The following is a 26,270-nucleotide window of genomic DNA, read 5'->3' as shown; positions in this document are numbered from 1 at the left end:
AAAATGCCTGTCCAAGGTAATAAATATCAACTCTGGATCTTCACTTGAAATATTGTCCTGTTCCCTCCAATTGTACACAGTTGAGCTGCATAACTGCTTTTCATCGAACTCTGCAAGGTGATTAATCATGTCTTGTGTGTTTTATTTTTTTAGATTTACGCATATGGATGCTTTCAGGAGAATAGAGCTAACGTTTAGAGGTCATAATTGGTAACATATTTCTCTGCTTTAAAATCAGCAAAATTGTGCCCTAATTTTGCATCAGCAATGTAACATCAGCAAAGTCCTTCTCTATAGTTGGAATTTCCCCAGGGATGTACGAGACATTGAAAAAACCCCAACAGGAATTTTTATCCATTTCCTAACAAAGATTAAGGTTCAGGTGAAAAATGGCACAGACACAGATGCAGAGATAGGTAGCTTAAATTCTCTCAGTTAGTTCAAAATGGCTATGCCAATATTGTAAAAGTTCCAAATGAATCTATATTTATTTATTTATTTATTTATTTATTTATTTATTTATTATGTATACAATAGTCTGTCTGTGTGTATGCCTGCAGGCCAGAAGAGGGCACTAGACCCCATTACAGATGGTTGTGAGCCACCATGTGGTTGCTGGGAATTGAACTCAGGACCTTTGGAAGAGCAGGCAGTGCTCTTAACCTCTGAGCCATCTCTCCAGCTCTCCAAATGAATCTAATTGTTATCTGAAAAAACTAACCTCCAAACCCCATCTACAACTAAGGTCTCACATATAAAAATGTCAGGCAACTAGCATATAGCTTAACATAGGTAATTTTTCAAAATAAAATTTATGGCTTTCATAAAACCTAAAGTGTAGCTGACAACCAAGTTCAACTTAGAGACCACAGAAAACACACCAAAATGATTTGTGTTATTTCCATTATTTCATAAAAGCTGACATGAAGCGAAGGTTAATTCCTTAAGACTTCAGACAGAATCTACATCATGAAGAAATATATCCAGAGCTATGGCTACCACCTGAGTTCAAGTCCCCATTGCCTGCTACGGGTTAATCCAGGAGACTCAGCATCTCATTGCCACTGTCTTTTATCTCTTTATAGATGTTTCTCACATCTATAATTTTCATCTTTATTTCTTATGCAAAGTACTCTCTGGTCCTTATGAAAAGGATAAAGGGGATATAATCTCAGGACTCTCTAGCTGTTAGAATTCTCACATTACCTCTCTTTTATTAAGATGCTCAGAATTTTGCATAGCAGTTACATGGCAGCCCATCCTCAATGGTTAGTGATCTGAATCTGGAAATCCTCGAAAAGATGTCTAACGGGCTAGGAGAGATGCCAGAGTTGGGGCCATCAACTGCAGAGATCTCACCTGGGAATAATGACTCAGTACAGCTACAAATACGCTGAGTGAAAATGTGTTGAGCATCCAGTGTACCCACGAGGGCGGTGAGACACCAGACAAGGCTAAGGGTGGATTTTGATGATGGGGAAAGTAGCACCCCGGGCTGAGGAAGGAGTGGGAGTGAGAAGCTGCAAGAGCAACTACCGACGTTAAAAACAAAATACGGTAGCAAAGGATATTCCAGAAGACAAGAGAATTGCAAGGTTTTTAATAAGGGTTTCTCAGGGTAGTAAACACAAAAGTTGTTCATCGGACAATACAAACCACCCAAACTTAACTACTTGTGGAGATGAAAAGGAAAAAGGGGTAGTGAGAAACACAAGAACGAAAGAAAAGGACAAGAGACAGACACAGATATTAACGTTGGTCTGGTGCTGGGCCAAATCTACAAATGATAACTTACACCGTCAAAGGACCAAGGGGACTGTGCCTACCATAGGACAAAGGAAAGGAAAGAGCGGATTTGGTTTAGGGTATGGCAGGCACCAGAGAGGTCCTGTTAACTGTGTGAATAAAATCCTTCACCGGACCTGGAGTATATGACAAATTCAAAGAAGAACTGTGCCAATTTGTCAGCCCTCTGTGCAGAGGATAAAATTAAAGTAAACGTTAGGCTTTAAATGACCAGGTAAAATAAAAGATGTTCACATAACACTCAGCCTTCACAATGACTGTTTATAGTGCAGGCATGTCCTATGCAATATTCAGAACATAATCACACTAAAATTATTTAATATTTACCTGATATTCAAATGTAATCGAATATTTCATATTTTGTTTGTTAAATCTGGCGATGCTACTTCATTTAGTTATAGGATATTTTGAATTAACTACAGTCGGTGGAAAATAAAAAAAACAAAAATTTCCCACAGGGAAATTGAGAGTGCACCGAATCCAAATACATGGATGAAATAGTACAAGCTTTAAGGGAGTAAAACTGATTAAAGAAATAGCAACAGTGTTTACAAGTTTCCTCAGAGAAATAAAATGTTTGCTTGAAAATTACTCAGTAATATAAAAAGTGTGCATGCGCATGGCTGGGAGACCAGACGAGGAAGTCAGCTATTACACGGAGTACAGAGAAAATAAAGTCTGCACTGAGCCCTGAGAGCGAGTCAGGTCTGGAAGCACTTTCCTCCTTCAAAGGTAGCGGGAAGAGCAGGCCAGCAAAGCTAAGAGACAACAGGGAGGGAAACCAACACATAAAGAAAATGAGCGGCAGGCTGTGATGCGCATTTCGTTACGTTTCAGCGCACACACAGGAGAAGAATTAGATACCGCGAGCAGAGATGCTCACAAGGAGACACACTGAGCCCTGTGGGAAGAACATATGAGCGCTCACCATGGAGGAGCTAGTTACAAGTGGTCAGATGGGCCAAACGACATTGTGTAAGGGGGTAGCAAGGGGAAAGGTTTATACAAAGAGAAGCACGCAGCAGGGGGTTTCCAGAAAGAACAATCTCCCGGAAAGAGACGTCCAATCAATTTTCTGCATCTCATTTACAGGAGAATTACTAAGTGGATTTCACAGCAATTCTTAAAACTACAAGGGTTTTCTTAAAAAATAAAGTTCCATGCTATCTCCTCCCCGAAAAGTAGGAAACATGAGGCAGAACAGGCAAATGTAGGTAACCGCTGAGCCCCTGTCCACGTTTCTTTCTGATTTCAGAGTTGGGATTATTGCTCCCAGAAAAACAGGCAAGGCAAGCTAGGCAATTTGTAAAAATCAGAGAGTTTAAAATCTACCAGAGATGAGGATGCAAAGCCATTTAAATAAATAAATTAAACTCTGAAATGTTGCAAGTCCCTCATGGTAAAAGACCCCCTGAGCAGCAAGGGCCTTGTTCACTGTCTGCTGAAAGAACTTAGGCATCTGCCCTACAAAGGCCAGGACGAGCCTTCTTCTCTCAGAGAGCTGGGAAGTCAACAAAACTATTCCATAGGGCTTCCTGGGAACAGGAAACGGCTTATGTCTTGACTATGACATGTGCATGCCACTGTAAACTCATCAAAAGGAGCGCGCCAGAACCGTGGATTAAAGGGACGCCTCACACAAACTTAAAATAAGGCCAGAGAGGAATCTTGTGTAAGAAGCAAGCACTAAGCAATTCATTCAGTCATCTCTCTCTCCGAGATACTGATGTTAGATTCTGACACTGGAGCTAGAAGCCGGAAGTCATCAGATCCTATTTCATTCAGATATAGGGTACCACCAACTGCAGCTCCTCTCAAAGTCTCTTCTTTGGCGACCGTGTAAAGAATTTGTTTGCACGGTAAAGAGAAAGAGCCAGGGAGGTATCAACAGGAAAGGAGGCAGAGATGAGTATAAAATGATGGCAGCAATAAATGAAAATACAGGAAGCCCTGCCCTTATCCTTAGGGGAGCGAACCTCAGCAGTTCCCATCTGTCTAGAGGATGGAATGCCCCTCTTCCCTGAAACATGCCCACTGCCCGGGAGGACAGCTTGTCTTCACGTTAATGAGCTCGAAAGGGAGAGGCCTGGATCCTCCAACACCTGGAGCCTTGGGGGAGGAAGTTTCACTGGTGAGGGGCCGCATGGTGCCCTTGCTGCCCCTTCTCTCATGACTAAACTGTGGGTCAAAGGGAAAGAAGGAAACTCAGTCCCTGAAGACGATATGTCCCAGGAGAAGGTCGGGGAGGCAGAGCCAGCGCACGGAAGCACACAGAGAACTTGTGCCTCTCAGAAGTAATGGCTTCGAAGTCTTCTCCACTAACATCACAGTTACGGAGGGAACTCAGGCTGGGGGTGGGGGTGGGGGTCAGAATATCTATCTGAAGACAGTAACGCTGTCTGAGCGGCTGCACTCTGGTCAGTGCTGGCCAGCTGCTGAGTTGGCCCCTGTGGTACTTGGGAGACTAAGAAGCAATGTGAAAGCAAATGTGTTGAAAAACTTTATTTCAAATGAACTTAGGTTTTTATTGGCTTTTTTAAAAAAAGCACAAAAAGAATTTTAATTAAAATTCTTTAAAACCTAGAAGGACGCATTTCCTCCTCTATTCTAGGCAAGTTCTTCTGAGTTGGCTGGCAAGGAAATTAAAATCTGAATCCTTCTATAGTGACTTTCAACATGTAGCCATATTCTTACACATACACAGACACACACATACATTCATACATAAATTCACACACATACTCATATACACACAGATGGCACACACATACATAGACACACACTCACACATATACATCACAGTATGAAACATAAAGAAAGAAAGAGAGAAGGTTTTAAAAAAGTCAGAAAAAAATCTAGAGGTAAGGAATGAAGTCAAGAGAGGCAGAGAATACAAAACAAGAGAGAAACGGTTCTGTGAGAACTGCCAGGATGAACACAAACAGCATCTCTGAAAGGGATGCTGTGGGCACTCACAACACAATATCTGCAGAAGTGTTCCGGTCTCCTGAGAGATGGGCACCCTCTCAATACAAGGTATTATGTGTTCTGTCTTTGTGACTGGGAGATTGATATTCTTTGGTCGGCTTCCATATTTGGCATAGGAGGAACAATCAGAAGCCTGAAACAGCACTTTCCCCATTTTCTCCAATATAAAAGTTTTCTCCCAGCATGTGACCTTCCGTGCAAAACAGCTCGTTTTTAAAACTTAGTTCCAGTGCCTTAAAGGTCCCTGGTTACAAGCCATGGGAAAGGACACCATGTGATGGACACTCTAAGTAATTACTTTCTAAGTAATGGGGGAAACGTCCTGCTACCGTCACCCTTAGTAAAGGCAGGGCAGGCCCACTGGGGCAGCCAGACAAATGCCTCGCCAGGCCAGAATCAGGCATCAGTTCCTGTTTTCCAGCATTCTCATTGCTCTTGTAGAAATGTTTCAAAATCACAATAAATGGGATCTAGCATTAGATTCTTTAAAAAGGTTTAAAAAATAATGTTATATGAGTGAATGTCAATTTTACATCTTTGAAAGAGAATGAAAAGCTAGCCGTGGTGATGACAGGCTTCCTTCTTTTCTCTCTACGGGCAATGATAAACAACATTGCTAAATGGAGATCACACAGCACCAAGCATAAACTACAAACTATGTGGGCAGTTTAAAAGTCACTTACCATGTCAGTAGCAGAAACTGTGGGCAGGTCCTCTGGGGCTGGTGTGGCATCGATGGACACTGAGAGGTTAACTGTAAGAAAAGGACAATTTTTGACTATGAAAAATAAAATAGAAACAAACTAAATACATAATGACCTTTGAAACACAGGACAGGGCATAAAAAAGTTCTGAAGCAACATAGAAGCACCACGAAATTTTATGTATTGTAACCATATTCTTTGTACATTAAAACATAACAAAAGATTTAAGCAGATGCGCATGACAGGCATTTAGGAGATGGTATTAAATTTCATTTCTGTTATTTTTCATCAACCACACACTAGTGTTTTACTGGTTTATCTTAGAGGAGGAAAAGCTAAAGAAATCTACTTGAGAAGAACTGATGTCATCCAAAAGTTGGGAGCAGTTACTAAAAGTTTAGACCCTTACACTGGTATCTTTACTATGTCTAATTCTGTTCCCAGTGCACATCCAGTATACACTTGTCTAATGAAAGACATGCCTGCATACTCTTACTCTGACACTGGCTTCAGGTTACAGTAAAAACCTCACACTTCAGAGCTTTATTGGTTAAGCATTAGGATTTGTAGTGTTTAGAAAATCGAGCTGTGTGTGATAAAGTCTATCTCTGCAAAATGTGTGAAAAAACGCTAAGCAAATGATATAGTGAGGAGAAATATATACTCAAACTTTAAAACTTATTTTCATATAATATGGCATCATTTGTAGATTTAAGATGCATCCTTCTGAAAAATTTATTTATTAAACCAACCTTTATTTTGGAAACATTTCATTGGTTAAAGCTGGGGAAGGGGTGTTCCTCCAGAGGGAATAAATGAGCATAAATAGAGCTAAAGGAAATGGACAAGACAAAGAAACAAAAGGACAGGAAATGCTTGGCTTGGGTCCTAGTTTGGGTCAACATTAAAATCTATTCTGGCCACTGAAGTCTGGGCATTGTAAGAATATTAACCAGAAGGCACAGCCTACCACAACCTCCCCAACATGGGCATGTGCAGTGCTTTCTCATTCTGTTCCATTACAAATACAAGAGAGTCAAGTAGGCTAAAAGATGCTTGAACCAAGCAACAAGACACGATTCCTCAAAAACCAAAAGTATTAGTAACAAAACTAGGTTTTTAGTAGTATTTTGTTCTTAAAAAAAAGCCATACAGTATATTTTCTTATAATATTCAATTTGTCCAAAACATGGGATGAGTATTCAAAGCATGGGATGGCCCTAAAGATTTATCACAGGTGTGAGAATGTCTGTCTAGCAAGCATGGGGCCCTGGGTTTCAACCTCAGACTAGCTAAAGAACCAGGTGGGAGGGCAAAGATCTGAGGGAGAGAATCAGCAGTCCAATCCAAAGTCACCACGGGCTATGCAGCAAACACGAAGCCAGTCTGGGCTATTTAGACGCTGTTGTAAAAAAAAAATAGGTAGCAAATAAACAAGTGTATCACCCTAGAACACATCACAGGCAAACTTTCCCATGTGATCTAAGTATTGGACAAGACTCTGGCACAAACCATGGCTGTTCCAAGTTTGCAATCAGAAGCATCGCCCGAGTTCAGACCTTCTTAAATCTTGCACTCTTCCTTCTCTACCCGCATCCCTACTCATCAAGATCTAGAGATGGCATCTATGGGCCAAGAGTTCAAGGTGGGACAGTGCTCACGAATGAGTCAGCATCCGTGAAATCACAGGTCAGTGTCTGGCAGGCTGCTCTTCCTCAGCTAACTTGTCAACGCAACTTCATCAGCGTCCCAAACTTCTCTGCCTTCTAACCATGGTTAAATAGCTGGGGAACGTGTTCAAGACTCTAAGTCTGGGAAATAATTATAGACAATGTAGGCATTAAAATAAGAGTCTGGACTCTCAGGAACTGCTCCCAAATTTTGGAAATGAATCAATCCCTCTCAATTACATTTCTTTATATTTTCAGGGTTCATCTAAGATAAAATAGTAAAGCACACTGGCTCTAAAAATCCCAGAAGAGCCGTAGCTAAAATACATGAAGAAGTCTTCTACTTTCTCTGCATATATATATATATATATACACACACACACACACACACACACACACACACACACACACACACACTTCTATAAACACATATTGGCAGAGTTTGGTAAAGTCCATAAATGAGATTAGAAGTAAATGTCTTTAGGCTCACTGATGAGAAAATGATCGATTACAGCTGGGCTCCTGATCCACAAGAGCCATTGGGCACCACTGAGATCCAGACAGAGTATAAACACTTTGGCAACCAATTGCAGACTGATCCACTTAGAAGGCATCTGCAATCTCCTTAATTAGGATTCTGGAAAGGTCAAAAGGAAAAGCGCAGACACACTGCACTCTGTCTTCACTTTCAGCTCGGCTGCAGGGCGCAGGGAAAAGTGCCGCTCTCTGTTTCAGCTACTGCAGGTGGAGCCAAGCATCGCCAGGGCAGTCTAGTCTACGCAGTCCCGCAGCTTCACCCTTTCCCGTGTTTGGATTTTCACTTCCTCGCTCTTCCTTCTTACATATCAGTGTTTCACTGACCCTCTGGAATGGTGGAATGCAGGCTGTCAGAAATAGATACTTTTAAGGCGTGTCCGCCATTTTTCAATCTTTTAAGCCAGCCTTTCCTTTTTAGTGCTTATGGAGAGGTCTCGAAACAGAACCAGGAGATAGAGAGACTTCACCTGCAGGAGGGGGCACGGGTCAGTGTTGGCATACCTCTTACACAAGGTAACCAACCCTCTTTATTTTCCAGAGAACAAATGCCAACGCTCCACATGGTCCGTCTTTATATACTAGCAGGAATTACAGACTAGGAAGATGTACACGCTCACTTGAGGCCAGGTAGTCCAATGTGAGCAACAACTGGTTACTTCAGGCAGGACTGGCTATGGTGTTAAACAATCACAGACAAGAGGCCTAAATTTTAACTGTGCCAGATTTTGAACATGGGGCTCTAAAACTCCTTCCACTAACCCTGGTCTTGAAGAAGTTATATCACTATTCCAAATCACAGATCTTTCATTTGTGGAACAGAATTTGAATCCAATTACCCCGTAAGGTGACGAGGCAGAATACATTATGTACTGTAGGCAAAATTGCTAGCCTGATGCCAATTTCAGGTCACAGCTAAGTAAATGGTGCAAGGTTACTACTAACTTGATGACCCAGAGAAAGCAGAGCTTGACCTCAAGTGGGGGATGTCAGCTACTTCCCAAAGGTGTTTGTGATGATTAAATCTACTGATATTGTGCTATTAAAACAGGTTTACTGAAATCCCCAGGTAAATGTCTTCCATTTGGATGGTGGTGATTAAATATCAGTCTAATCTGACTCTATATCACAACAGCTTGTCATGGCTACAATACACGGAGCTGAAAACAAGGAGAACCTTAAGGTTACTCTATAATTACCAGGCTTCGATGGTTTATTCCACTCTAAGCCTTCTCATTGCCTTAAGGAAATGAAGCAAGTGGGAAAGAGATATAAGATAAAACTGGATCTCCTAGCTCTAGGAGCACGACATTATTTCAAGGTTCTAGCTAACTTGATTATACCACCTCTCTTAATACAGTTGAGTCTATACCTTAAATATGCAGGTCAGCAAAAGAAAAAAAGCAGCTTTTGTAGGTCATGGCAAAGCAAATCAGGATAATTCTATGAGAAAGAGCTATGGGTTACCACTCTCTCAGCCCTAAATCTAAAAACAAAGTTGGATAGCTTTTGAAACTTGTTGTTTCTTACTGCTTTCATTTCCCTAAGAACTTGTTTACCAAACCCCATGCTTGGGATTTTCTGTGAGTAGCAAGTTACTTTCTCTTCAGCCACTGACATTCTTCCCACAAGTTTGCCTGAGACGCTGTGCTGTGTGTTAAAGAGCTGGAAGTTAGAGTGGACGGACAGGTGGAATGTGCTTAGCCATTGTTTCCACAAAAATATCTCCTCCATATCCACCTATTAGCACGTTCCCAATGTGCCACAAACATTATTCCAAGGGAAGTCGTCCGAATACATGCTTCATATAAATGCAAAGCTAGAGAATATTTCCAGGTCTTGTGATAATCCAAATCCACTCCTTGCCCATTTCCGATCTCTAGAAGCATCATGGGAAGCTGCTGAAATGTGGGTTAGAACAGTGAACGGAGACTGAGCTGGAAGTGTTTCCGGCAAGTGTGGCTTTCTCAAGAGCCACCATGACTGCGAGTGACAAAACACCAACTGTGCTAAATGAAGGAAGGTCTCAAGGGCAAGCGTGAGGAACAGCACAGCGCAACGCACACTTTCAAGTTTTGCTATTACTTTATGATTTAAACTGACTTCATAAAAAAAGGAATGACCTACTATAAAAGGGGAATTGCATTTAATTTGGCACCATTCATAAAGGATAAGTTATGACCATGTCACATTTCCTCATTTTCTATAACTTGGCTTTATAATTATGAAACACATATTGACTACCCCACTGGGTCACAGGATTTACACTGAGCCCAGTATTTCTTCTCAATGGTGTTAACTTATCCTAGTATCTACCTATTAGGCTAAGAGAAAAACTATGTACAAAGAAATGACAATGAAATTCTATCTTAGTGAGAACGGCTTCACAGCATTCAGATGTCTCTCCGTGCTTAAATAAAAGAAGGTGAGGCACTGCTAATTCGGTCACTTGGCTTGGCCTTAAGCGTCCACACCAGGAGAAAGGCCATCGTTTACTCTAAGAGATTACAGACAACTGTTCAATGTCTGAAAGAGAATAATCTTCACTTAATCGCTCATCCATTATTAAGCGTGTTCTCTGTGCAACAGTTAACAACTAATCAATAAAATATAACCCCTCTGTTAACGACACAGTGTCTGCCCCTGGGGCCATTTTTCTTGCTTCTATAATTTATTGTTTTTAGCAGGGCTTCTTTCTCCCCCAGATAAAGAACCAACACCTGGCCAGAAAATTCATTTTGACCTTTTCTAAACTATTAACACACCCTGAAGCATGTGTTTATCACAACCTTTACACGTTTTACAAATGAACAGAGGGACAAGAGCAAAAATTGATTTCTAAAGTCTGGGTCAAAGGAAATTGGACCTCCAGCCATTTGAAAATAATTAAGACTATTTATAATAAAATAAACATATTATTATGATCAGAACATACTGCTGAAAATTTTTTTCAACAAAAAAATAGTTGTGTGTGTGTGTGTTCTATATCTTTACAAGGAGCCTAATTCTTAGAAACCGATGAAGTAGATTCCCAGTACAGTTCTGATGACGGATAAAGAAGAAATGTTAGGGGAGAAATAAAGTTAAGTTTAAGGAAAAATGGCCATGTCTGTTTCCAACTTAAAAGGTCCTAGCACTCTTGAATTTATGAATTACATAGATTCTCTTGGGATGAACTGAACACCTTCCTTTTAATGCTAGGATTAGCATTCCTTCCTCCTTCATGACTATGGGTACAGTACACAATAAGGCTCTGGACTCGGTGGAATACTAATAAACACTCTACATGTGCTAAACTAAGCCTAGAGGCCTTCCCTTAGACACAGGTGCAAGTGTTTCCTGATTGTCTACAATAGCACATTGGTTATTAATGAGTCTCCGGGCTCTGCTTGCAGTGAAAGTTTAATGGGACCGAAAGGAAATGTGCAAACGAGTGGGGCTTTTCTTGTAGGACAATAAGAATTATGGGGGAAAAAATATGGGGAAAATTTTGATGCGGTATTGACATGCCAAGCAGTTATAGATACATTATGACATTTGATGTTAATAACAAACCCCCAGTCACAATATGAATGCATTTCACAGATTACAGAGCAAAGAACTTAATTAATTAGTCTATCTTGTGGCCATACTGCTACACGGTGTCCAAGGTCAGAGTTCAGATTTTATTCCGAGGCACATGTAGCCTATGTTACAGCTCACGGATGACTTTCTGCCCAGGGAGCCTGGTAATGAGAGAGGATGTCGTGAGCTGCTTTCCAACTTGACGTTTTTGTTTTTACACTGGGCTTCTGAATTATCATCTTTCTTACATACTTCTGCTAGGCAGCCAACAAGGTATTGTGCGAAATAGATCTATTGTCTCTACATTCATCAGCATCTATCCCATGTCTGAGAAAAAAAGGATGTTAGCATACAAGTCATGTGTTTACACATGAATGTCAAACTTTCTGGATAATTTTCCTTCTTAATTCTTCAGTGAATCGAGACCTATTTGAGTTACCAATCAGTAGCAGAAGCTAAGAGAGGAGCAAGGGTTCATAAAAAAAGGACAGTCAGGAGGTGGTGAGATTTTATAGAAACTTGTAGCAACAAGAAGGATCAGGAAGGGTAATGAGAGATGACACCTCAGAAGTCTAAAGCACTCGCTCGTTTTGCACAGGACCCAGATTTCTCAGCAACCCCACGGTGACTAACAGCTGTCTGTGACTCTAGTTCCAGAGGCCCCAAAGCCTCTGGAGGTACTAGGTACACATGTAGTTCACATATGTACAGGAAAGTAAAACACTCCTACGAGTCAAATAAAAATGAAGAAATCTTTAAAAAATAATCAAGAAGGAAAAAGGGAGGAAGAATTGTCTTCACAAAGACAAAATTTAACACATGTGATATGAAATTGCAGAGGTGGAGATACTGGGGATTAATAGTTTAAGCAAGAATGGGGGCAGAAGGACATGGAAAAGGAGGGAGGAGGGGTGATTTAGACAAGACTAAAGATTCATGAAGAAATCTTGGGAAAATACTCTAGTTTGTAAGTTAATACAAAAAAAAATAATTTTAAGGCCAGGTGTAGTGACACGCATTTTTAGCCTCAGCACTTGGGAGACAGATGCATGTGTATCTCTGAGTTCAAGGACAGCTTGGTCTATAAGGAGAGGTCCAGGACAGCCAGGGCTACACGGAGAAACCCTGTCCCAAAAGAAAAAATTAAACTAAGAAAAACACATTTTAAAAAAGAAAAGGAGCTTGAACAGAGGTACCCTGTGTGTGTGTGGGTACACAGCACTGCTCCCAGAGGACCTGGATTATTTAACAAAAATCTCAATGCCAGACACAGATTACTGTCATACAAGTTCTTAGTCAGAGAGGCCACAACGGCACCCCAAAAACACAGGCTAATGCATGGCTCTTGGCTCCCCACAACTAGGTTGTAAGAGCCTATTTCTGAAGACATTGAAGGACATAGAGAAACCAGTCTAGGAATTATGGGGAACTGTCTCCCTGATGACTAACTTTGACTGTCCCGGGGGGTGCTATTCAGGCTGGGGAGATCAGACATCAGTGACCACAGCCAGTACTGAACCCTGCAGGTTAAAATACAGATGCACCAGGAAAGATATCACCATCAGGGCAACAGTGGCTTGTCTGTTAGTGGGAATATCCAACTGCTTCCCTACTAGGTTTGAGGCCTGCCCCTATAGGAAGGAAATCATGCCTGGTAGGAAATCTCCTGTTATTGTTTTGCTAAATGGTCTTGTCAAACTCCCTCTAAAAATTTGTGCATATATCCATAGATTAGTACTACTTTCCCTTTGGTTAGAGAAGCTCCTTTGTGCGATGGGCAGTGTTTAATGAAGTGACTCATCACTCACCCAGGCACTGAGAAAAAGGGACTGAGGATGCTCAGCCACCGCGAATGGGATGTGTATCCTACCCTTCTGATGCTATTCTTCCCCAAGTCCCCACGGGAAACACCGTGGAAGAGGAAAATTTAAAGACTCTAAGAACCTGAGGATGGGCAGGAGCACTCTGAAATGTCTGCTGGGTGTGACATCACTGGTCCACACAACAACTAATAGCAGCCATGGCCGCTGCACAAGACCTGAGCCAGTCAGAGTTCCAGCATGGATGAAGAAGAAGCTCACAAGACCCCAGACAAGAGCAGCTGACAGCGGTTGGCTCCATTCTCCTCCAGGATGTGGTCACTGGTAGGCTGCCCTCACTCCAGTGGAGGGCTCTATGACACGCATGTGTGGATGGCACTGACTGAACTCAATAGGCTATGTTTTCCAAAGAGAGAAGAGGACAAGAAGTTGGCAGAGGGACTCCGGAGAGTCTCAAAGGAGATGCAGCTGGGAAGCGTGTGGACACGCTCAAAATGTGCTATGAAGTTCTCAAAGAATAAAGAATAATACATGCCTACACTATTAAAACATGAAGACATTTCAAGGGCTATAATATATTATGGATGTGAATACAATCCTCCTAGTGATTAGTGTGGCTATAATACATTATGGACACGAATACAGCCCTCTTAGTGATTCGTGACCCCTATTTCTAGTTCCTTCTCCGTTTGCAGGATCACGGCTCCATCTGGGCAGTGGCCGGCTCGTTGTTGCACACGGCCCCAGTGGTGAAAAACAAGCCATCTGCCAGTTTAAATATTATTGACTCATTGAGTGAATTCTTTTACTAGGAGTGCATGTTGTGATGAAAGACCAGCCTTTTGTTGTTCTTACAGCGCTTCCTTGAGCTGGACGTGCAGCGCTCCCTTGCACTGTTTCATGTTGTTCCGCAGAAGTAATACATTTATGATGAGTCTCTGCAGTTCGCTGTCACGACAAAGGTTAGAGGAGAGTGCTGTGTAGGAACTGTCCAGTCATTTGCTTGTTTTTCTTCTTTTCTTTTTCATTTTTCTTTTCTTTTTTTTATTTTTAAAATCAGGGTATCACTGTGTAGCTCTAGCTGGCCTGGAACTCACTATATAGACCAGACTGGGCCTGAACACACAGATCCACTGTCTGTACCTCCCAAGTGCAGGGATTAAAGGCATGTGCCACCATGCACAACCTATAGTCATTAACCTTATAGAGTTTAGAAAAAAAACCGTGAAAGTCTTAACAAAAATACAAACATCCTCTGGTGGTTTGAATAAGAAGGGCCCCCATCAGCTTATGTATTTGAAGGCTTAGTGAGAAAGCAGTACTATTTGAAAAGGATGAAGAGGTGTGGCCTTGTTGGAGGAAGTGCCTCACTGGGGATGGGCTTTGAGGTTTCCAAAGCTCATGTCAAGCCCAGAATCTCTCTTGGCCTACACATCAGGATGCATAGCTTACTTCTTCATCACCGCACCTGCCTACCAGCATGCTCCCTGCCATGATGCTAATGGACTAGACCTCTGAAACGGTAAGCCAGTCTTCAATTAAATGCTTTCTCTATGAGAGTCACCTTTGTCGTGATGTCTCTTCACAACAATAGGGCAGGATTAAGACATATCTACATGCCATTTTCAAAACCACAAGCAAGGCTCAGAAACGTTCAGTTCCTGTATACATTTCATGAATGTCACTTGCCTGGGCCAGTTACTAAATTAAGTGCAATCATCAGTGTGGATACAGAATAGACTAACTGCGCAATGGTGTATTATTAGAGGAAAAATGAGCCATACAAAGAATGTGCTAACTAAAGATTAAAGCATAGTGAATAATAACAACAAAAAACAGGTAACATTCAATTACTCATTACAAGTTAGAAAGCATTCTAAGCACTTAATGTGTACTAATTTACTTTAAAACATTTCCTTCGTGTATGAGAGGTGATACAAGGTTGATATTAGATAGCCTCAGGCTCCCAAGTTCTGGATTATGGGCATATACCAATGTATCAGCCGTCTTCAAGAGTGTTCTAAAGGTATGTACTATTATTAACACATCTTACAGATCAGAAAGGTGATGCCAGGCTGCCTGGGGAGAAGGAACTTGCTCCAGTCATATATTTGGCATCATTCAACTGCACTTGAAACAGAAAATCAATACTGGTACCAACTGGAGGGAGTGGGAACTGGTGTCCTGAGAGAAGTTCAAGACTGATGCTTTGCGCAGCCTGGACTTTGCACACACAGATAAAAAGGAAGTGAAAACTCTGTTGTCCATAACGCGCTGCATATGTAAAGCTGGCTCAGCCCTCAGTGCCATCTTTTCATACAAAGATACCTCCTGGCAGTCAAAACTTCATGGAAAACCGCCTCCTGTCTCTCTACCCCATCTCTATTCCCTTCCCCTCTCTCTCCTTCTGTCTCTCATTCCCTATCTGTCTCTGTCTCTCTCTTTCAACTTGAACACACTCAGTGATGCCTGCCTTTGTCCTGTATTAACTTGTCTGCCAGCATCCCATGAAAAGAAATGAATGAAAGTTTCCATTAGCCATGGGTAGAATGGGGCCAGCACCTGATCTATCTTTTGTGTGTGACAGGTGTGCAGACAAATCCCTCATCCACCTTCACAAACACCTCACACCTCAAAACAGCTGAGTGGCAATTATTTTCCTTTAGGAAATCTTGCTTAATGATTATACAGACTTGTGTAATAAGTCACTATACAGATTTTTGCATAAATACATATATGTATGTATGTATATACACATAAATAAATAAAATGGAAATTCCAAAATCCCATTATCAATATGCCTGTGAGTTCCTTTTCTCCTTCCTTCCTTCCTTCCTTCCTTCCTTCCTTCCTTCCTTCCTTCCTTCCTTTCTCCCTCCNCCTCCCTCCCTCCCTCCCTCCCTCCCTCCCTCCCTCCTTCCCTTCCTTCCTTCCTTCTTTCCTCCCTCCTTACCTCTTTCCCTTCCTTCCTCCCTCCCCACAAGTATTGAGGATTGAACCCAAGGCCATGCATGTACGAGGCAAGCATCAGTCCCTGAATCCAGTATTTTCGCTGTCCATACTGCCCCAAGCTCAGACTAATGGTTTCCATAAGTTTTAAACATTCTCTCTCCCAAGAAAGCCCCCACATAGCTGCATTTTTCTGGGGTAGGAACAGGTGCGATTATTTTAATACTTGACACAACTCACAAACCATTTTGGGGCTTTGATTTGGAGACAGATTCTTACTCTGTAGGCCATTTTGGAACTACATAACCCAGGATGTCATTGAACTTGTGGCAACACATTTACCTCAACCTCCCGAGTTCTGGGATTATAGAATGCGATGGCTATTCTTGGTTGTGAACTTGATTACATCCAGAATTAACTAAAATCCAAGTAGTTGGGTACACCATGAGGGATTTTTCTTAATTAATTCATTTGAGCGGGGAGACCCACAATTAATTAATATCTTTTGAGGTGGGAAGATTCACATTTAATCTGGGCCACACCTTCTGGTGGCAGCCTCATGGAAGAACATGGAAGAAGGAAGCTCTTGACCTTTGTCTGTTTGCCCTCGAACTCACTGCCAAGTTTATTCCCTCACTGGCATGGGAGCCTACTTCAGTGTTTAGTGAAGACCAGTTGAGACACGGAGCCTCATGGACTGAACAACTACTGGCCTTTCCATTGGTAGACAGCCATTGTTGGACTAACTAGACCATTATAATAAATCCCATATACATGTATAATGTATTAACATATTATAAACATAATGTGTATATAATGAATATATAAATATATATAATGACTATATGTCAGTTCTGTTTCTCTAGAGAATCCTGAGCAATACACAGGCACACACCACCACGTCTGACACAAGCCACGTTTTAATGAGTAGGATATCCGTGCACTACCCCTTCAAGCCTATTAAAGCTCTGCAATAGTCAAATTCATCTCAATACTGAGATCTCAATCTTACACTTCTCTACCTTACTCGTAAGTACGGGTTTGACATGAATGTATGTTTATCATCATTCAACTTGACCAGAAGAGTTGTGGATGTGAAGTCCTAGATACCCACTATTCTCATCAGTATCATGACTAATGGCCCCTGAGGGGCTCCTCTCTTCCTTCACCACCCAGATGGAAATCAGTGTCCCCAGGGTGGAGGAAATCTGTCCTCTCTACCTGTGAGGAGGGGAGAATGAGTTATAACAGTAGTATATCTGGGAGCAATCTCAAAAAGCTTCTCATAAGCGCAACAAACCTTTTACTTTCATATCCATATTCATTTTGTATCTGGTCTATAGAGCAATCCCATTTCCTTTACCATAAATATGAAAATTCTTAGTCTCAGAATCCAGAAGTAAAAGTGGATTCCATAAATATGCCTCATGTTTATGCCCTGAGCTTATCTCATCCCAGGATTCTGTTACACTCAATTCACTAGGCCTTACCCAAAAATCGTGAAATGCATATCAAGTTTTACTTTAGGGAACACCATCCTATAGCCACCTGTACATCATGGTATCTATCCATAATACGGTTGTCTTTAAATTGTATAATGCAAACATCTACCCCTTACTCTACTATAGCAAATACACAGCAAATTACTCAGAGTGAGTCTTTTTCCGTAAGCCCTGTGTTCTATAAAGCAATGTTAAACTATTCTACAACTATTTTAATGGCTTTGAACACATTTTTATAAAAAAAACTGATAATGGCTTAAGTTTGGACTGACAGGTATTAAATTATTAAGATGTACAGTCCCATTCCTCACCCAAGAGTTGCTGTGCACTCTCCTGAGTTAATGACATAAATCTGCCACTAGCATATTACATATATTATATATATATACACATATGTGTATGTGTGCTCACATGGTCACCTTCCTTCCTTCTTAGCTTCTCCTCCTTACTGACACTGCACAGCCAAGTTAGACTAAAAGGTCCCACTTATCCATTAGAGGCCTCCAATCTTAACTTCCTTTTTAAATTTTATGATTCAACTTATAAAAACTCAATTGGTACATTTCCTTCTATAGTTTAAGGTAATTTATTTAAGCATCATTTAAAAGAAGAGATATTCATCACAATCAAGATGCAAGAAAATGTGAACTAGAAGTTCAGAGGAACTAGAAGTTCCTCTGCTCTTTAGACTCATTATATCCCATGCCTGCGCGCCCCAATTACCTCATAAAACTACGAATAAAGTACATTCCTTGTTTGAGGTAATCACAAAGTACTGAGCTGGCTATGTTCCCACCCTCACAATCCTGCTGTCATTTCCTCATTGAATCACATGCTGCAGACACCTCAGATGCCACGTCCAGTACTCCGATTCCTCGGAGAAAGCCAGGTCAGACCCTGTCATCAGGAGCATGAGTTCACGCCTTCCCACAGAGAGGGTGAGTGCAAGCAGGAAGCAAGGTTTCCTTACCCGGGTCGGGCGGCAGGCAAGCACAGGAGAAGTGTGTGTTGTATCCCACTTTGAAGTCTGAGTTGATAGGATAGTAGTCGGCTAGCTTGATCATCTTCTTGAAAGCATCGTAGATGAAGATGAAGCTGATCAGAGAGGAGAAACCTTCTTCCGTGAAACGAGTGAAGTACTGAACCAGGAAGCTGGCATCAGTGGCCACCAGAAGGAGACACAGGAAGGCCGACCACAGGCCAATCCAAAGACGAAACTCCAAGTAGTCAAAATTATGGTCCCTGGAAAGAAAAACCAAAATACAGATATTTTGACTATTCCACCAGGAAACAAGATGAACCTAAAAGTCACTAAAATGCCCAGAGAATGGCTGTTAAAAGATCCCTTCAGACACTGCATATAAAGCTCGATTCTATCCAGGAAATAGTAAACTTAAGGATTTGATTTATTTGATATTTATTTGATATTATCATGCTATCTTTAGGAATGACTCTAAAAGTTTTTGAGGGAAGAAGGCTCTTAGAAAGTACATTTAGTGTTAGAGAATAAAACTCACTACTTTTCTCTTTCAAAAAAGTAACTTCTGAGGTGGAAGCTTCCTCCCTGCTAGCTGGCTTTCACAGAACCAAAGGGTAACTATGAGAAACTTCTGGGAAAGAAACAATATCCATGCTCTTAACCAGCTGTGAACCCCAAGAACTACAGAACAAACCTGACAAGCAACATTGGCATAGCTGTGCATCAGTGGCCTGACTACCCAGAGGAAACCAATTATTTGCTGATTGGATCCGAGGCCTGCTCTACCATAGGAACCGCAGGCGTAGTAATGTAAATCCGCTAAAAACCCACGGCTGGGGAGGTCACAGATCCTAGACAGGAACTTAACATTGTTGTTGGGATAGACAGACACAGTGTAAAAATGCCTATTAAACATTTATATCTATAGACAAATGTTATCCTCACTTTATTCAGAAAAAAACCCTCTTTCTAGTCAATGGCAGTGAAACTGGAGACTGAGGGATTCTCAAGATACTGACGATAAGTGATGATTGATTGGTCAGTCCTACAATATTTATAATATTTATAACATCTGTGCAAGGCTGAAGGATTAGGGTAGCAAAGTGGCCACAGAGAATATAGACTATAGGAGACAGAAGAGATCTGTGCCATCTTCTGGAGAAGCACAGAAATTACAATTGCTTTTGCTTGCCTGCCCACTGGCAAACCCACCTGACTCCAATGGATAATATCAAGCATGTCATACAAATGGCCTTGCTTGAACTAGGTGAGTCACAATACACTAAAAAGGGATATGAAATCTGGAAAGGGATTTCTAGGAATACGAAAAGGATTAATGGGGATGGAGGGGAGATAAGAGAGGGGAAGGGGTGAGTATAACTACAATGAATATATTAAATTATTAAAGATTAAGCTTAACTTAAAAGGTTTTTTGTAAAAAGGATTCATGGCGCGTACAGAGTAAACTGTTTAAAAGCACTGATAGCAGATGTGGGGGGGCAACATGAGTTTTACCAGTTAACGGCAACAACACTAACATCAGCATGCTCTAGACACTCAACTCAGGACCGTCTTCTACTAAGGGAGACAACATGATGAACACGGTTTTATCATAAGATGCTAAGTGATCTTATAATAAAGATCACTTTATTATAAGGGATAATATAATAAAGTGAGGAAAGGGTAAGTAATTTGGGGAGAGAATGAGGCGGTAGAAAGGAAATCAAGGTGTTTGAGAACATCTCTGAAGAAACTCTCCTGACTGAGTAGGGAGAGCCAGGCCAGGGAGCAGAAGAAGAGTTCAAGAGCTAAGCAGTGAGGATAGAGAGAGCATCACCAACAAGAGGAGACAGGAGTAGAGGCATGGGCTCTTTATCAGATCAAGAGAGGCTGCCCCGGCATGACACAGCCAACCAGTACAGCTTCTCATGTGAGTGCCCACAGACAGGATATCCTCTTACCGTAACTGGGTGTGTCTGCCCTCTCCTTCCTGGGCTTGTTCCATAGAAGACTTAGAATAGTTCATCACCATCTGACTAGGCTACTAGCTTTCAATTCCCGTCCCACTTCTTTAAAGTCAAGACCAATAGAAAATGATGGGTCAAGTGTTGACATTTTATGACTGCATACTGAGTATCTTTAAATTATGTAGAGAGTGGGTGTTTTTAATGATCACTAACTCATAATTTATTACTGTGGAATAACCCTTCTGTACACTGTGAAGATGTGTTGCTCTCATTGGGAATAAAAAGCTGATTGGCTGATGGCTAGGCAGGACAAGGTTAGGACAAGAGTAAGAGAATGCGCAGAGGAGGAGGAGGAGGAGTCTGAGGAGGTGCCATGAGATGTAGAGCCAACAGAATGGGAAGTACATACACGAGGTAAACAAGGCTTGGGACATCACATAGATTTATAGAAGTGGGTCAATTTAAGTTATAAGAGCTAGCTATAAACAAGCCTAAGCTATAGGTTGAGCATTTATAATTAATATTAAAGCCTCTGTCTGGTTACTTAGGGAGTGGCTGGTGGGACAGAAAAGTCTGCCTACAGTTCATCTGTGGTGAGGAAGGAGGTAGAACCCAAGCATCAAGGATCCTGCGTATCTGACATTCTAAGACTTGATTTTCAACAAGGTGTCTGATAACTGCTAGCCACAGTTCTAACATTTTCCTAAAGGCATCAGATCACCTCATTTCCTTCTATCATCTCAGTTTGAGCAGCTAAATTTTTACCCGATAAAAACCTCTGGGCTGATTAATTATCTGCTATCTATGCTTGCCCTGTACAGAGCCATTTTCCACACCAGAGCTTAAATGATCGCTTTAAGTGTTAATCATATACCTTAGTTTAAAACCTCACAGTGACTTCCCACTGCTCATAGGGCAGAATTCTAATCCGCCACTTAGAACAATACTTTGCTCATTTAAAAAACTGCCTAATACATTCCTCTATTGAATGAAAGCATGCCTATATTTCATGTCTTAACTAAGAAGGTGGCTGACAGTGGCCTGTGAGTTACATTACTAAAGAATGTTACATTTTTAAGTTTCTTAGACACTGGTATAGTTAATTTTTTTGTCAGCTTGACTGAAATAGAGAGTTCGCAGATAAGTGGTCCGACATCACTCTGTTTCCACAAGTCTGTTTCTGGAGATATTAACATTCAAATGCACAGACTTTGGGTGAATGTGGACAGGCCTCATCCCATTAGGCAACAGTTAGAACAGAAAAAATGGAAATTCTGAATGCTTAATGTGAAGTTCTGTTCTACAGATCGTCAGAGGTAAGCCACAGAGTGTCACCCTGCCAGCTCTGTGTGTCTATATCTCTACTGCTGAATGCACAGCTGTGAGAGATAAGCAGGCTCCCGCAGAAAAAACGTGCCCTAAGAATTGAGATAATTCATATTATCCTGTGAGTCAGCCAAAGAACAAGAGTAAAGAAATATTTTACTGCCGTGTGAGCCAACACGTGTTTTTCTTAAAAGTTTAAAACAACTATCTAGCTTTGCCACCCCAAGAAGATGAAAACTAGAACCATCTTTTATTGTTCGTTTGGTTTATGCTTTGTTTTTGAGAAAGAGCTCCCTCAATAGTTCAGGCTTGCCTGGAACTCACTTCATAACCCGCACTGGTGGTTAAGTCACAGCGCTTCTTCTGCCTCCGTCTCCCATACACTGAGATTACAGGCGTGCACCACCGTGCCTAGATAAACAGCTAAAGCCCTCCAGATTTGTCCCAAGGAAGCTAGAGGGAGTTACAGAATTGATGTTTGCAGACGAGGATAAGACACAAATCCAGTCATTGTTAGCAGTTAAAACATTATGAGTTTGGACACAAAGGGAAAAAATGCGCATACAAACTTAAATCTTAGACTCTAAAGAGTAGACACCAAACTCGCTATTCTAAGAGACTTTCAAACTGCCAAGGTAAGTGAGAATGACTCAGATGAGATCACTAACTAAAACAATGCAACGTTTAAATTTTCAAGAAGAAACAGGAGATGAGAATCTCACGAGTCTATGAGGTAGCAATCTGTAAGAACCACCCCTGATCCTGCTACACAAGCACTCGCCTACGCTCCTGAAAGGGAAAATTGTGTTGCAGAAAAACTAGGCAAAATGAACCAATAGCTGCTTAGCTGAAGAGCCATGTTGACTCTTTAGTGTATTGATGAGGATGTGGAGGTTGTAGCACAGCCCTCCCGAGACATGCTGGGAAGGTCGTTTGCACAGAGCAGCTCAGAAGCCTGAGAGTGGGTCACATTGGCTTTGGGAAAGGGTGAGCCACAAGGCCAGACTAGCATTACTGCTCTAACAGAAGCAGATGAACAAATTCGCTGCACGGGGGAATAAAAGGATCATTTGCCACATAATAGGCAGTGTTGACTTTAAGGCAGTTTTGCAAATGTTTCTCATTGCTACAACTGTTTTCAAGTAAACTGCTTGAGACTGTGTTACAGTACCAATTATGATGAAACAGAAGGGAAAGTGAGAAAGGAACTCCCTTGGTGGAAGGAAATACTCCGAAGCCTACAACGACTAAAACAAACCAAGACACAAACATTTTCTGTAGATTCCGACTCTGACCGCATTTCATCCAATAAATCTCTCGGTAAGGCTCTGCCTGTTTGTTCCTGTTTATAGTGCATGCTTGTTTAATCTTCCCATGAAGCCTTTCTTGTCTCACAAAATGTTTTCTTAAACATATAAAAACTGTTTGACTCGCTCTGTAAACTGACATGAATAAAATTCTTTCCATGTCCTCAGAATTATGACGGAGGAGAAATCTGTAGCAATGATCTACAGAAAACACTATTTTATTAAATAGTTCAACTCCAAGTGCTCAGACGACTCTCGCTGATGCTATCCACCCACTTTTTTTTTTTTTTTTTTTTTTTTTTTTTTAGGTATCAAACCCTCACTCGGCTCATGTAACTTATGATACTTTTCAATGACACACACAGTTTCAATAGCTATGTGAGAGCCTTTAAGTCCATGAGCAATGTTATGGTTAGGTTTGATATGGAATATACCCCTTGGGGTTGTGGGTTTACACACACGGGATCTCCTGCTTGGGGAAGTTGGGGAAATTTTGGAAGGTGGAAGCCTAGTGGAGGGAGGATAGCCCTGGAGGTGAGCTTTGAGGTTGGATAGCCTGGTCCCCTTTCCTGTTCTCTTTCTGCTTCCTGAAAGCCAGGAGCTCCTCACACTTATGTTACCGTGCTTTTCTAGCCCATGATGGGTTGTATCCCCTCTGAACTGTAAGCCAACGTGAACCCTTTCTCCCCTAAGTTTCATCCTAGGACAGTAACAGAAAAGTAACTAACACTGGTGCTGTATAAACACTGGCTATTCTAAATGAAAATCCTGCAACACATAACAATACAGAATATGAAAATTCTACAAAGGAATACTCACAGGACCTGACAAACTTTGCCATCTAAGGACTAAGGTCATGCAGTACAGACAATGCTATCTTAGAAATCTATCAGGTATCAAGAAGAGACAAGGATACCCACTTTTACTTTGAATCTACTCATATGCTAAAATAATAATTTAAATAATTGACTTATTTTAATATCCCCCCTATTCAAAATGATCTATTAATTTTTAAAAGAAAATACCGGTGTCATTATTATTCATCTGAGTACTGAAAGCCATCTACAGTGAAGAACACAGGAACTGGAGTTAGGAACTAGGGACTAAGAACATTCAGTTTCTTTCATTAATGAACCACGTGACCTAGCATAAGTCATTTGGTTTCTACACAGTTTCAGTATCATGGCAGAAAAAGACATTTTTTTTTTAAAGTGGGATCCAAGGAAAACAAAATAAACAGGCTATTTACGAAAGCCTAGCTCTCCCTCCCCCAAAGATGGTAATGTAGAGGCACTCTGAGCTAACTAGAGCAGGAAGCCATTATCAATCTTGGGCTTGTAAAGGTCAGACAAGGAATGGAGTTAGAGAGCCTGGTGAGCTAAAACTAGGCTAGACAGGCCGCCTGACAGGGGCTAGTGTCAGGAAGCAAGCCAGGCTGCTGTGCTCAAGATGGGGAAGGATGGGAAGCTCTCTCTTCATTATCTAAACCAGTAGGAAGTCCTAGAGGGCAGAGGAATCTGGGGCTTGAAGTCCTTGGGAGTCAGCCCTCAGGGCAGGAAACAAAGCAATAAGGGAGAGAATTACTAGGGAAGGGATAAACAGAAAGCACAGATGGGCCTACAGAAAGGACTGTCAGCTAAGCCGGGGACAACTTAATCAAGAAGGCACTTTTCACTTCCAAATCTTATCATTCTAGGGTTTTGGCAGATCCTTGGATCTATTTCATTGCTATTCTGTGCCTTATCCAGATGGAACGACATACACGAGCAAATAACGAGACAGAGAGACAGACAGACAGGCATAAACGTACTTGCTGAAATTAAACAGAAGCCTCTCAAACACTAAGACAGGTCCTGTGCTGCTCAAAATGGTGAGCGGCTGGCCAGCAAAAAGGCAAAAGATGGCTCCAGAGACGGCGGTACCCAGGAAACTCTCCAACACACCCTAAAAGAAAGAACATTTAGTTGGTAAAGCAAAGCAAAACCAAACATACTTCTTCTCTTCCTGTGTGTGACATCAGCCGAAAATGAAGCTGTGTGTGCTACAACGATCTCCCCAGCAAACAAAGCAAGGTTTATCCGACATGAAATAGCACCGCAGCACCTTTCCCATACGTAAAAGCAATCTTCCCTGCTCCAAAGGAACTGTAATGACTGAGATATCAGGTATACAGACGGCAACAGCATCTCTGGCCATTACTTAAAAATTTATTGAAGGTTTGGTCAATAAAAATAATATTCTGTAAACCCACGAAACAGAAGAATTGATTCCATTTCTTAAAAATTTATTTCTCTCTTTGTGGTTCTTCAGTGTTTGTTTTAGCGTAATTATACCTTGCATGTAGTAGATACTTTTAAGCAGCTATAATTTTTAGCACAAAGTCTTTGTTTCTAACAGAAGATTTGAAGGGGAGGTAAGAACAAAGGGAACAAAAATAGTGAGGCAACATTAAAACATTATTTTATTTATTTTTTTTAATTTCCTACGTGTATACAATGCCTTTTGATCCTATCCCTCCTGTTGTCCATACCAATCGTTCCTAGACACCGCCCTCCATATCCACCCCCCAACTTAGTATCCCCTTCCTTTCTCTCTTCATCACCCACTGAGTCCAGTGAGCGACTGCATGTGTGTGCACGAGTAAAGGGCTGTTCGCTGGAACATGAGCAACGCAGGAGAGGTCACACGGCAGAAGAAAACTGACCCCCCCCCCACACCAACCATCAACCGCCAACAGTTCTCTGCTATTCATTTGTCATTTTTAAGCGACCAATTATAAAAACAACAACAATAATAATACATAACGATAATAATTCTCACTATATGCTCGTGCATTTTCCAAGGCAAACTGCGCAAGAATTTCAAGGAATTTTCTTGTTACACAAAATGAATGTGCAACAGCCATAACTCACTAGAGCTTTCATTCACATCTCTGAACGACAACCCACTGACTTCCTTTAGCACAACAAGAAGCAATACCTGTAAGAGTCACTAAGTCACAAAACGGCCTTCCCTCCTCATGTCATTGAGGACCAGCAGTGTTGACGACAAACTGACCTGTTTCCTAGATTTTCACTGTGGCAGAAGGCAGAATGGCAAACGCATGCCTGTAAAAGGGTGTTTTTGCAAACATAACGTTTAACCAAGAGGTAGT

The 26,270-nt window shown here is 41.4% G+C and overlaps 1 protein-coding gene across 7 annotated transcripts in view; it reads right to left on the bottom strand.

Moving 5' to 3' along the window:
* Slc4a4 (solute carrier family 4 member 4) overlaps window positions 1-26,270 on the bottom strand; it is a 339,097-nt gene that overhangs the window by 61,639 nt on the left and 251,188 nt on the right. For all 7 annotated transcript variants that reach the window (XM_050149683.1, XM_050149682.1, XM_050149677.1 and 4 more), the window contains exons 13-15: window positions 24,927-25,060; window positions 18,508-18,779; window positions 5,478-5,548 (exon numbers count right to left, since the gene is read on the bottom strand). In XM_050149683.1, the coding sequence (XP_050005640.1) occupies window positions 5,478-5,548; window positions 18,508-18,779; window positions 24,927-25,060 (477 nt within the window). The remainder of the gene's footprint in view (window positions 1-5,477; window positions 5,549-18,507; window positions 18,780-24,926; window positions 25,061-26,270) is intronic.

This window comes from Alexandromys fortis, unplaced genomic scaffold (genome assembly GCF_014885135.2).
Source record: "Alexandromys fortis isolate MF-2015 unplaced genomic scaffold, M_Fortis_MF-2015_v1.1 scaffold_0, whole genome shotgun sequence".
Lineage (NCBI taxonomy): Eukaryota > Metazoa > Chordata > Mammalia > Rodentia > Cricetidae > Alexandromys > Alexandromys fortis.
This window is presented reverse-complemented; position numbering and strand designations above follow the sequence as displayed.